At 30.2% G+C, this 14,318-nt stretch overlaps 1 protein-coding gene across 3 annotated transcripts in view; it reads left to right on the top strand.

The window, feature by feature from the left end:
* LOC139498698 (R-spondin-2-like) overlaps positions 1–13,530 on the top strand; it is a 45,209-nt gene extending 31,679 nt beyond the window's left edge. For 2 of the 3 annotated variants that reach the window (XM_071287225.1, XM_071287232.1), the window contains exons 3-5: positions 4,129–4,278; positions 4,941–5,126; positions 9,556–13,530. In XM_071287225.1, coding sequence (XP_071143326.1) covers positions 4,129–4,278; positions 4,941–5,126; positions 9,556–9,869 — 650 coding nt within the window. In that variant the 3' untranslated portion in view covers positions 9,870–13,530. The remainder of the gene's footprint in view (positions 1–4,128; positions 4,279–4,940; positions 5,127–9,555) is intronic. The other variant, XM_071287239.1, reaches the window with a different exon arrangement.
* Positions 13,531–14,318: the final 788 nt, after the last annotated feature.

Here is a 14,318-nt window from a genome sequence, read left to right on the forward strand (position 1 = left end):
TTGCGTGAACCCCTGAGGGTTCACGCATATTTATTAGTGAGACATATGGTCTATGGAGGAATATTCGGAAACTTTCTTTTTGTTCATTCGAAACAGTTTTTCTTCTTATCTGTATTAGCATCCTGCAATTAAGACCACCTCTATACGGGGTATTCAATATATTTAAAACATGGCAATAAAGAACTTTACACTGCTTACTCACTTATATGCTATATGATAATAAAATATATAGTTGAAAATCTATATAGAAAAAAAACGAAATAGTTATCCATACGTATAATTTTTAAAGAATAATAATGATTCAAAACATGGACACATGTACCTCAGTCTTCCAAACGGTTTACTCCTGGATTGCCCACTTTTAATTCTACCAATTATCTATTAGTAAAGAAAACAAAAAAGACAAAAGGTTTAATGAGCATACAATTGTATAGTCTGTTCCAACTTAGGTATATAGATTGTAAGTGTTTTCTATATATTCAGGTTTTTTTTCAGAAAAATTGTTTAAAGAATCAAATATTTTTTCTCAATAATTTAATATAAATTCATTCAACATACATACATGCACACAACAAATAACAAACAAATGATATTCAGTTACAAAAATGTCTAAACACATTTATTCTAAAAACAGTTGTTGTCATGACACGGGTTATGTTCTTCTCATATATGTTATGATGGTATGATACTAAACCCCTAACGGGAAGGATTGTGTCTGATGTTCATATGATGAAATCATAATCTTTCAGTCAGTTTAATTGAAGTCTGGAGCTGGCATGTCAGTTAACTGCTAGTAGCCAGTCTGTTGTTATTTATGTATTATTGTCATTTTGTTTATTTTCTTTGGTTACATCTTCTGACATCAGACTCGGACTTCTCTTGAACTGAATTTTAATGTGCGTATAGTTATGCGTTTACTTTTCTACATTGGTTAGATGTATAGGGGGAGGGTTGAGATCTCACAAACATGTTTAACCCCGCCGCAATTTTGCGCCTGTCCCAAGTCAGGAGCCTCTGGCCTTTGTTAGTCTTGTATTATTTTAATTTTAGTTTCTTGTGTACAATTTGGAAATTAGTATGGCGTTCATTATCACTGGACTAGTATATATTTGTTAAGGGGCCAGCTGAAGGACGCCTCCGGGTGCGGAAATTTCTCGCTACATTGAAGACCTGCTGGTGACCCTCTGCTGTTGTTTTTTTATTTGGTCGGGTTGTTGTCTCTTTGACACATTCACCATTTCCATTCTCAATTTTATACTTTATAGTTCTGAATGATTTTCATGATATAAAGACATTAATACAAGATCTCTTTTATTGCAAACATAATTTAATACATTAATCAATTTTATAAATGCATTGCATAAGGAAATATGTAAAATGAGGAGAAATACAATCTTTTATATATACATCAAAAGTCGCAAAACATTATATTTACAAAGTCACAATTTACAATAGTTCACGTTATTGTTCAGTTCAAATATAGAAAAAATGGGATGCTGCGTCAGAGTAATCTACCACGTTGATGAGTCCTTGTTGGTATCGGTCTTTCAGTAGTTGGAGTCTGATGTCTATTACTCTGTATCGTCTTATGATACAATGTACATTAATTAATGTTCCTTACGACCGAACATCAATAGGTGTTACTCTCACGAGATGGATTAAGATTGAGAAATTACTTGACCTAAAATAAAACCATTATTGAAGAGGCATAACTTTAGAAATGAATTCTAGATACAACGGATTTTATTAATAAAATAGTAGAGTTACACACAAGATAAAAAGTGAATGCTTTCTTATTGCCTATGATGTAACGTAAATGTACACAAATATGATCATGGTTAATTTAAAAGAAACGGTTATCAATGCAGTAGAATTATTTGATGCACAAGAATATCCTTTAAAGATTCCCAACAAAAAAGGTTTAACTGCATTCGTTAAATTATTTCTAAGAAACAATGAATTTGGGTTTAATGGACAGTTATACAAACAAGTTATAAGAGCGCCCATGGGTGGTATATTTTCACCCCTATGCACATATATGCATCAAATTAATGGCATGTTTTTTATGGCAAACAACGATAATAAGCAAACAAAAAAAAAGACTCCTGATTTCGGACAGGTATATTAAGTATACATGTATAAGCAGCAAATTAAATGTATTTGCTGGATCCAAACCCATTTCTTATGTGGAACAGGGTTTTACGGCATGCACAAACAAATGATAAGTAAGTTGCTTTTGTCTTATTGGTAGGAATAAACATTCCATATTCTATGAAGTAAAATAATCGTACCATGTTCAATCCACCATTTTCTACATTTGAAATTGCCTGTTCCAAGTCAGGAATATGACAGTTGTTGTCCATTCGTTTGAAGTGTTTGTCATTTGATTTTGACATGTGATTAGGGACTTTCCGATTGAATTTTCCTCGGAGTTCAGTATTTTTGTGATTTTACTTTTTGAGCGCCCTTGGTAAAGATACATCAGATAAATTTTGACACATTCACCTGATATTGACACCCATCTAATCAACATTGACCAATTTGTAATAATGACTTTAAACATTTTCAGAGATACAAGGTAGTATTAGTTTTTTGTTTCATTATTGTCCTAGGTTAGAGTTTAAATTGAGCCAACAGAAACATGTTTATCCCGGTCATAATCTTTATGCGTCTTTAAATGCCTTCTGTGGTATCTCATTCTGTTTTCGTTTATTGTTCCATGCATCAGTTCGTTGTTATATTTATGTTTGAATTTCCTCATTTTGTCAAGTCGGGGCTTTTATAGCTGAATATCTAATATTTAAACTATGTTGGATACTTGTCTCATTTGCAATCATATCGCATGTCCTTATTTCATAATGGAGTATATACAACCCTTTCTCTAATTCTATGGAAATTTATCCCTTTCCGAACCCATTGTATAAAAAAAATAATCAACGTGGGGCTGCCTGTGATCTCAAAAGATCATTGGATGATTTTAAGGGTCATAACCTTTTTAGCTAACTGGATGAATCAAGATATGCTAACAGGTGTTAATGAAATTGACAAATTCGTGGAATGTAGAAGGCGCTCGAAGGGGATTTTCGTTTAACAAAAAAAGAAAATTTATTTTTTAATCATTAATTTTAGAGAAACAGATTCTTACAAAGTTACTCGTGAATTATCGGATTTATCCAATCTTGATAGTAAAATTATATAAATTTTAAAGTCCTCGGCGAGGCTCGGACTTTAAAATTGATAATTTCACTATCCCGATTGAATAAATCCGATAATCCACTGGTATCAATGTTAGAATCTATATTTAAGGGAACAATTTTAGTTTCAATTGAATATAAATCTTTACCTGGAACATTATAAGTTCAGAGTAAATAAACCCGTTTACTGCGAACAGCATCAGTATTTAGTAAATAATCCTGTCTGGGAACAGTTATTTACTGAGTATCAGTTTGAAATTTTACATTAGATAGAAAATGAAGATACAAGTTTTAATGTTTTCTAAAAGAGTTTAATTTTAATGAAATTTTCAAACATAATCAGTATAGGTAATACACCTTGGACAAATTTGGTTTTATTCGATATAAAATAATATTAGAAAAAAAAATGAACGATAAAAGTTAGTTGGCAAATATTTCAACTAAAATCAACGAAAAATGTACTAATAAATATAGTTATTACGTTCTTATTGGCAATTGCATATTCCAATGAAAACAACCGTTGTTTTATTGGTTATTACAACCATCCAAACCACCTTGAATGAATTATTCGACTGCAGTTTAAAGATCCGAGTAGAACAAAATCATAATGTTGGTGGTATATAAATACACCTGTCAATAAGTTATCCTTTCATTCAATTAACAAAATAATAAGTTTGAATTAAGCAAAAAAAATAATAATACTAGTATGATAAATAAAAGAAAGGTGGTTTTTAAAATATTTACTCCGATATTGATATTTTCATGAATTTGTCTTTGGAATTTTTTTTTCGCCTTATTCCCAAACAAACAAAACAAACCAGCAAAACGTGAAAAGAAAACAATTTTGACCACTATGCTTGCCAACGTAAGTGTGTTATTATATTCTAGCACTACAAAACTACACCCCTAAGGAAATTAATATTTATTTTTTCAGAATGTCAGCTAGATCACTGTAATGCATGCTTTAGTAATGGCTATTGCACCCAGTGTAAACATCCTTACATATCATACCGTGGACGTTGTACTGAAAGTTGCCCAGATGGACTTTATTACGCTAATTACTCAAAAGACTGCCGCCTTCTTGGTAATTTTTATACTTGTAATATGTAGTTCTGATGAAAAAATTATAAACATGGACGAATTTGAATATTTTAGTTTCATTGGTGATGTTGCAAAATTTGCCAGTATACAGATGTTTTGATTTTTCTGAAAAGAATTGGAATACATGTTGTTTATACGAAAAGAAACTATATATATAAATAGCATAACAGTTTTTTTTCTAGAAAAGGAAAGGCAAGGAAATGCTAGTACTATTTTATATCTTAACTGTTACTGTCTATCATCTTTTTTATAAGTAATTAACATGCCGTTCCCTATGAACAATAATTAAAAACACATTCTAATAATAATTATACATTTTGGCAAATGAATTAAATTACTGGAACTATTTTAAACGGTTAGAGTATAGCACCGTATGGTTAATATTGTTTAAAGTTATTTGCAATAGCACTGAAAAAAGTCCTGCCATGGAACCCATGATATCACATGATGTTTTTGCTGGAGTATTATTTGAAACACATATTTAAACAGCATGTTAACACTTAACCGTTTAAACTGCTTGCTTTTGTTTATTGTTTATCACCCTGCTAATACAATAAAAGCTTTTCATGCATTTTGTTAACGAATTACTAGTAATTGATACTATGAATCTTTTGTTTACATGAAACTTTTGTTTTTCATGTATAGTGGACTGTATGGCTGGACCATGGTCGTCGTGGACCCCATGTGCTAGAAATGGTCAAACTTGTGGTTATAAATATGGTATTACCACGAGATCTCGTGAGATTCTAGAACACCCATCACCAAATGGAGCAACATGTCCATCACTTGTAGAAAACAGGTGCTGCAGGATGGAAATGAGACACTGTGCAGGTAATAATACTCTTTACTATTTTCTTTGGCGAAAGGCTGAGATACTTCGTTTATGGTTACACTTTGCGAAAGCTGACACCTCTACATTATCGAAAAATTACTTAAATGCATATTGACATTTAATAAAAAAGAAGCTGTATTTTAGCTCTATGTTTTATTTAAGAAATTACAATAACTTATCTATAAGAAACAAGTAATACAAGAGAAAGTTTGAGCAAAATCCCGATTTAAAAAAATATTTTTGGATAACATATTTTTCGGTGAAAATATCGAGTGTAAAAATGGCCACTTTGAAGTTTGAGATGTTTTACTATAAAACGGTGTTAAATTGTTGCTTTGCCATACATTATCTCCATATTTGAGCACATGCCAGATTCACTAATATGAACATTGTTAAGTTATTTTAAGTATTTATACCGGCATGTGTCTGGATGGTCCTTTTTAAAATTTTAAAATTTAAATAGCAACTTTTACAGTATGTTATTGTTATTTTGTACCTTACTCTACATCTGTATACTTATTGGCGCTTTAGCACCTTCTATGCAGCCAGTATGCATGCCAATTTTAGTTTGAAAAGACTAAACAGTTTAAGAGGAGATGAGAATGTGATTGTTCCAGACAGTTCAGTACATATCTGTTAGGGTATCAGTGAACGGAAGAATTTTTTGATAAAAGAGTTTTAGAAAGATTAAGTTATGCACTGAAAAGATTTTCTTGTGTACACAACCAGTATTTGGACCATTTTTGGGACAAAAAGTAATGCATCAACGTCCTGCCAGAGTTTTAATTGGTTGTAATTATGGATGGTGTACATTTATGATTATATCTTACTTTTGATCTGACATTTAATGAGAACAGCGCTATATTTTTTTATTATTTTTTTTATTGAACTTTTTTTGAAAGGGAAATATTTCAGCAAGGGATCGACTAGTACTATTAGACATGTTCACCATAAGCCGATACCGAAACCGAAACCGAAACCGATACCATCGATACCGAAACCAAAAATAGTAGTGAGGTAAATGGTAAATGTTTATATATATATATATATATAATGTTTAATTAATGCAACCCTGTTACTTCATTATATAATGAATAAAATTTGAATACACTTGATGGAGTATTACTTCAATTCAACAATTTACATGAATCTATCAAAAAAGCAAAGTGAAATTCATCGACTATTAGATATTAATATACTAACGCAAGTTATATACAATTAAGATGTGGATTCAAATTTAATAAAATACATAAAAAATGAGAGAATAAGACAGAGGAATAAAGGAGCGGTACGTATAATCTAGAAAAATAAACTTTCTATGGTTTTGATTTGGTTAAGATGTTACGTCACATTTGAACTAATGGCTTTGATGTTTGATTTGAGCAAAACTTTAATTTCATAAAGCTATCAATGAAATTGTTCATGAAGCATTCAGATTAATGATAACAACTGAAGAATGAGAATTGGAAGAGGTATTTGGATCTATTGATGACAGCTCCAGAAGAATAAATTGCTCAACTAAAAACGGGCATTGTTTTATAGTGGACATTGCCATATACACTGTATTAATACGCAAGTCATAATAGACATAGAAAAGAAAATAAGATACATCAAATCTGGTTTCCTAGATCATATCAATGACGCAATGACTTACACGTTGATGGATGCATTCGGTCCATACGAGATATTTCTGTTTCCTAGTGATTGTCACTAAATTGGCGATATCCATCTGAAAATCATATTTCATCATCATACCGTATAGCGGGTTATTTTCGCGGGGTGCAAATTTTCGCTTATTTTCGTGGAAAGAACAAAATCGCCAAAATAAATTCCGCCAAATTTAAAGTGTTCATGCAAAGGTATTGATGAAAGTTTTGAATCCGCCAAAACAATAACCGCCAAAATATTTTGTATACTTTATTCAATGAAAATAACCTGTTATACGGTGTACTGCAAGGCAGCTACGCAATCAAAAGGAAAAAATCCGAGATAAACGCAATTGTTTCAATGAAAAGATTCGTGCAAGAAGAGTTAATGTAGAACATTCCATCAGACGAATGGAAATTTATAAAATAATAGGTTCTCTTTGTAGTCATAGTCGGAACGATATTGCACCTATTGTAAACTATGTGCAGCTGTTTCCCTACGACGATACCAATAATGGTTGAATTTAAGTTTGCTTTTTTGATAGATACATGTGAATTGATGAACTGAAATACATAGTAATCAAAGGTATCAGGATTATAATTTGATACACCAGACGCGTGTTTCGTCTTCATAAGAATAATTAAAAAGACAAACAAGTATAAAGTTGAAGAGCATTGAGGACCCAAAGTTCCAAAAAGTTGTGCCAAAAACGACTTAAGTTATTTTTGCCTGGGATAAGAAAATTCTTAGTATATCAAATAATTTATACTTTTGAAGTAATACTAGTACTCCATCTAGTGTATTCAAAATTCAAACAATACAATGGAGTTCAAATGGTTGAGTTAATTACCATTATGAACATTTATCATTTACCTCACTACTATTGTTGGTTTCGGTATCGGTTTCGGTTTCGGTATAGGCTTATGGTGAACATGTCTATTTAGACATATATATTTTTCAGATTTATATTTCAACTCTGATACATATATGAAAAAAGTAAATTCACAAAAATACTGAACTCCGAGGAAAATTCAAAACGGAAAGCCCCTAATCAAATGGCAAAATCAAAAAGATAAAACACATCAAACGAATGGACAACAATTGTATACATAAGTGTAAAGTTTCACATTCTGTTGCAGGATTAATTTTAGATACTTTTTTTTTTACAAATTACATATTTTTTTAAATTTGCAAATAGGTAATTCTGTTTTAATGATCCGAAAATACATTCTGATAAAAAGTTTCAATGTTTTGTATTTGTCTATTCATCATCTGAAACAGGGTTATGTTATAAATTGGAATGTGCATACTGACTTATCCATAAGACTTAAGCATGCCATATATTTTGTTTTGTAAAAGTTAAGCATGCTATGTTTTATTAGTTTTAATGCAACATCATTATTAAAATATTAAAAAAAAAAACACCATCCAAAATGCTCGATCTGGCCTAGCCAGGATATGAACATTCTTACATTGGCAGTAGTCATAAGTTACAGTACTTCAATCATAAGACTGTTGAGAATATATGTATTTTCCACTCATTTTAATTTATTAAATCTAAACTGGTAACTGGTTAATAAAAAAAAAAGATATTCACAATTTTTATTTTGTGTTTCCTGATTTAGGTTTTGTGGTTGACGTTTTTTTTTTCTTATTCTTTTGATTATATAAGACAGTCTCCACTTATTTTTACTTACACTTAGCTTACTAATAATATATTTATTAACCCCTTATACTTTTGAATCTTTTCAGAAATATCATAAAAGCTTTGAATAATTGTGAAGTAAAATATTATTAATTGCTTAATTGCTTAAATATATACGAGTGCTTGATACTTCCGAAAAGATTCTATAACATTAAATATTGTCTGTCAGTTGAAGCATGAAATTATATAGTAAAGAGGCTTTGGAATGTGCATGTTTAGAATTTAGTGATAATATCCAAGAACTTGTAACAAGTTATAAAAAATGAAGAGTACTGAAGGCAAAGTCACACTTATTTTCAAAAAGTTTCCACAATGCGAAACGTCATATCTGGTTTTTTTTTTTACATTACAAGACATTACATTGAATATGTAAAGACAATTATGCTCGTACAAAAGTATGACACAGCCGAAAGCATTTTGTTATTAAAGAATAATAAATTTGATATGCAAACACCTTTTATCGGAGAACAAAGTATTACAGTCATCTGATAAGAATAAAGTAGTATGTTTTGGCAAAAGATCTAAGAATGAACTATTTTTTCTCTACCTTTTTTGCTATTGGGTATTTTGCCCTTGATGTCTGTTTTATGAACTTACTGAAATTTATTATAGTATACGTAATAAAGTTTATTTCTAAGGAGTTTATTGACGTGTTAACTCGAACGACTCACAATCTTCAAAAAGTCCGAAGATTATAATTGTTTGGGTATCTCAATGACAAACTCATTTAAGTCTGAGGAATTTTATGTTATGAACTTTTTAGTGGTTTGAGTGAGTCAGTCGAATTAACAAATCCATGAACTACTTTCAAATTTCCTTTATTGCTTTTAATGATAAATACACCCAAATCATATCTAGCTTAAAAATTTCACCAACACTTCTTGAATCAGTTCGCCTGTGTCGAAATTTATAATTGTGACGGTAGAAACATGTTTTAGTACCTATAAATAAGACTGAGCATTCAACGTCGAACTATTTTAACCAAAATGTTTAAGATGTGACTCTGACTTTAGTTTTCCATGGAAATTATTCTATTCTTTAACTAAAGTAAGACAATATTTAATGTTTACTTGCAGATATTCTTCACAATCAATCTGAGTTTACAAAGTGGAAATCCTTATCAAAACACGACAGAAAAATACTTCGTCGTCGGTATAGGCGACGGAAGAGGAGGAAACACAAAAACAGACACAAACTAAGAAAAAGGAAGAAGAAAAATGAAACAAGAAAAGGAAAACAAAGAAATAAAGATAAAAAGAGACATAAAAAGAAAAATCGATTAAAAAATAAGCGAAAAAGGCGACTAATGCGACGAAAGGAAGCGTGGAAAGTTTTTTGTGGAAATGGAATCGTGTTTAATGATCTTAACTCTATTCCTTTACTGGACTAATGGTCGCACCTGAAAAGTATTCACGATTTCTTTATCACTTTACCAAATGAATCCGTAAAATCAAAGTGGTTCCCTAATGCAATACATTCTTACCAGCCTTCATTGATTGTCAATTATGTTCCCTTTGATGGTTCTTATTACAATTGCGTGTCTGATGAAAAAAATGAAATTATTATATGAAAATCTCAGCATCAATGCAACATAATGTTCGACTGGAAGTCCTTTATAAGAACTGCATAACTAAATGAAACCATTCATATGCAGATTAACCAACTACTTTTGCTGTATTTGCAAGCACATTTAGATAAATGTGTAGAAATTTTAAAATGCCTTCAATATAAATAACAATGCTGAAATTTGTATAGATAATCAATCTGAATTTTCAAAAAAAATTCAATAGAGGACTTGTGTGGTAGTTTATCGACAAATTTTGTATATACCATTACAATTGAAACCACTTCACTTCAGAATATGACTGAAGAGCTATCATCTGATTTAAGTAGGGGCAATTTTTTGTTCAATTAATTCGATTTTCTTTATAAAAAATACCCTATATTTTGTAGTTCCTTTGGGCTTTGAGAGATTGATTGAATGCAAGAATGCACTTTGTCTTTCAATGTTGCAAACGTCTACTTTTAATAATCTAGACAACACCACACAGGTAATTGGTGCACAATTTTTATATTGGTAATATAAAAAATTGGGTCGCAAACTTGACTGTTTTAGCATTGAATATAATTTGACATTATGTATATTTTGAACAGATTACGATTTATTGGATTCATTGACCGTCACAACACCAGGAGAAGGCCAGTGTTCTATTGATAACGGATAATTGAAGTTTGTATTATGTGTATGTAAAAACATGCAACACGTATGCGAATGGAAGCATTTAAACAAACAATGTGTGAAAAACATTTTTGTTTGAATTTATTAACTATTGTACATATTGTAGTCATTTTTGTATGAAATTATGACTTGTAAGTTTAAATTTTTGAAACTCATGACACCACTATATGTTGTTTCCACTATGTGTTGTTTCCTCCATTTAAAAATGCTTATGTAGCAGAAAAAACCTTTAAAGGGTTACAAGATTTATAAAATATACTATTATATAACTGAAGCTCTTTTAATTAGGATTCTGCACAACAATAATGAGTTCAAACTATTCGGCTTAAGATGTTCCCATGAATGCCGAATTTAGTTTTGTTGATTGCTTTCATAGCTATAGGGCCGAAAAATACAATTCTAAAAAGCAATAAGATACATTTAACATTTCGAATTCCAGTCAAACCATAAAGTGTTGGTTCAAGTTTTCAGCAATTATATTTTGATACCTAAAAAACCGACAAAAATGTATTACAATTGAAGTCTTATGAGTAAAATGAGATGTGTATGTGAGTAACTGATTTTAACAGCATTCTAAGAACATAACCAATAAGATCATGGATAAGTGAGCACAAAATAGATTAACGACTAAATCGTAAGTAAAACGAGGTCTTTATAAGATAGTAATGAATTAAACACAGTTATAACGACAACATATGTTAAGAGGTGACAAGCACTCAACAGCTTCCTGCCTTTTGGGAGAGACGATAACATGGTGTCTTGGTACACTATATTTTTTTATTACTCAATCCTCTAAATGCGAAATTAACCTCAGTCTATTATAAAACATGTAACAACTAAGTAGTGACAAGACTGTAAATTAAAAAAAAACTATGATAAACCAATTTGTTTGTTACTGATATATATATAACATTAAAGTCAAATTATTAAAGGTTTTAAGCTTACATTAGTGATCGTTAGGCTGACGTGTAAATACTTTATTCTTCCACACCTGGTTTACGAGCGTTTTTTACTATAAAATATTGCAAAAACAAAAATTCTGATGTGAATCTGATCCGATTGCACTTTTAGTACATAAATTCACACTTCACAATAGTTGTATACTTTACTGGTTTTTTTTGTGGTATTGTATGAAACGTTTAATCTTTCTTCCGTCTTTTATATTTATTCAGGTGACATTTCAATATTTTGCCCTTTTTTTCTTATTTTTTGGCTCTGAATGTACCTATACAAGTTCATAGAAACAGTTTCCTAACGTTTTACATAAAATACTATTACATGTATTTTATGTTCTTATATATTTCAATGAGTAAGAAATTTAAATTCAAAAGAATGAAGTATTTGCGTGTTTCTTTGAAGGAAACAATTGATAGAAATAATAATAAAACATTTTTAATATCCGCTTAGTTTCTGGTCTTGGGCGAATATTAGAGGTTGCAGTATTGTAAAGACAAGTAAGTTTTGACTCGTTAGTCGCTCTCGCATTCACTCACCTGACGTCACTTTTTATATTTTATTATTTTTCTAAGAATTACTGCACATGAAACGGTTATTGAAAACATTATTTGTATGAATTCATATTGTTATTTGTTTGTTTAAAACATTTGTTCTGTTCTGAACTAACGTAAAAACCAAGACAAAATCTAATGTTAAATTATGACGTAAATTATGACGTAAAATATTATTTAATATCTAAAGAGTTCAGTTTTGTAGTTGAAATTCTTCAAGGATTTCTATTGAAGGGTCATAGACAAAGGAAAACGTTCAAAATTGGGATCATTATGTTTATTCTTCCAAAACTGTCTATAAAATAAGGAAAACATAGCATGAATATTTCATTGTGTTGTTACGTCATAAATGATCAAATCATGTAATAAAAAATATTGGGATTAACTTTTAAATGTAATTATCTTACAGCAATCTTTATAAAATATGTGTCTTTGACGATGTGATCAAATGATACATAATGAGAAAAAAAGTGTTCGCTTTACTTATTTATTTCTTTTAAAATTTCAACCATCCGTAATCAATGCCCTTACCTTGTTCAACTTGAAAGTTGCTAATTATTTATAAAATGAACTTGAATATATTGAATATTTTCTGTAATTTCATCTCATAAAACCTTTTAAAAAAAGGTGCCAGATGTTATAATTGGATGTAACTGATGATAAAAATGAAAATAACACTTTCTTTATTTTATTTGTCCAAAGTTCTTTTCTAGACTTAACTTTAACAGGAACGCTAAAAACCAAATATTGGAAAGCAAACGAGGTTTAAGAATAGAAACATATGAAGAGCTGATTGATTAAAATGAACTTTAATAATAATAACAGCTAAATCCATTTAAGGTTTACTTTGCATGTTGAATCTAAATATTTTCTATTTTTATCGGCCAATTTTAGAAAGGTATGTTTTAATCATGCCAGTACCAAACCACTGATAACCGAGCTGATTATACCATATTGGACCTATAGTCCTGAAGCATGTGATATCGACTCAGTGCTTAATGAAAACAAAACACGCGTTACTGTTACAGTCATTTGTTACTCTTTACTGAAATTACAATTTGGAAATTACCAGACTGCCAGAATTTAAACTGATATCTTTAAGAGTAAAATCAGTATAAGTTGGTAAACTATTCTAGTTATTTTTTTATTGATGTAATTATTCTATGTTCAGACAACTGTTTATATATGCGATCGTAATAATTTACGAAATAGATTTAGCAACGGGAAAATCCAAATATTGTTGACTGATACATGTAATATGTTGATTTTAAAACTATGCAACCATTAAAAAGTTTCGTTTTTTTTCTATGTGTTTTTTTATTGACAATTCATTAAGTTTTGATTAACTCTTTTTCATCGGTCGAATGTTTCATTCTTCACACCAAAAGGAAGTATTTTATACAGATAAAGGAGGAGTTCAACTAAAAAAATACATCAATTAGTGCAAAGGGAGTTGAACGAGATGCATTGTTGGAAATTTGAACTGCAACTGGTACAAGATTAGTTCGCTGTGGCGTATTGACCTCACCGCTATTTCAAAACTAATGAAAGTGGTAACATAAGACAGATCAGTGGCACTCGAATCAAAACAGTTGAAATTCAAACACGAAGTTAAAGTATAACAATAAAAAAATTAGAAAATCTGTGCCAAATACGTGTAAGTGCAAGCTATGCCTTGGAGAAAAAAAACTTAATTGTTTAGAATAAATCAACATTTTATAAACAGTTTGAACTAACTCATGATATATAACAGGCTTAAAACTCTGTACACCAGACGATTGTTTCGTCTATAAAAGACTCTAAGTGCAAAATGAAATACGAAACTGAAGAACACTGAAGAACCTAAAATTCCGAAATATTTTGCCAAATACAGCTAAAGTAATATTGTATTGATGAAGAAAATCCTTAGTAATTTGAACAAATTCAAAGTAATGTTAGCAATTAATTCATAATTATAAACATATCAATGAAAATTCATGTCAACACAAAAAAGATTAATAAGCTAAGATACTGTAGGTTGCATTTCTGTAAATATTGACAATGCAATTTCCCATAAGAACTCCTTTTACGGCTAAAACTGTACCACTTTTAC

Source organism: Mytilus edulis, chromosome 1 (assembly GCF_963676685.1).
Source record: "Mytilus edulis chromosome 1, xbMytEdul2.2, whole genome shotgun sequence".
Classification (NCBI taxonomy): domain Eukaryota; kingdom Metazoa; phylum Mollusca; class Bivalvia; order Mytilida; family Mytilidae; genus Mytilus; species Mytilus edulis.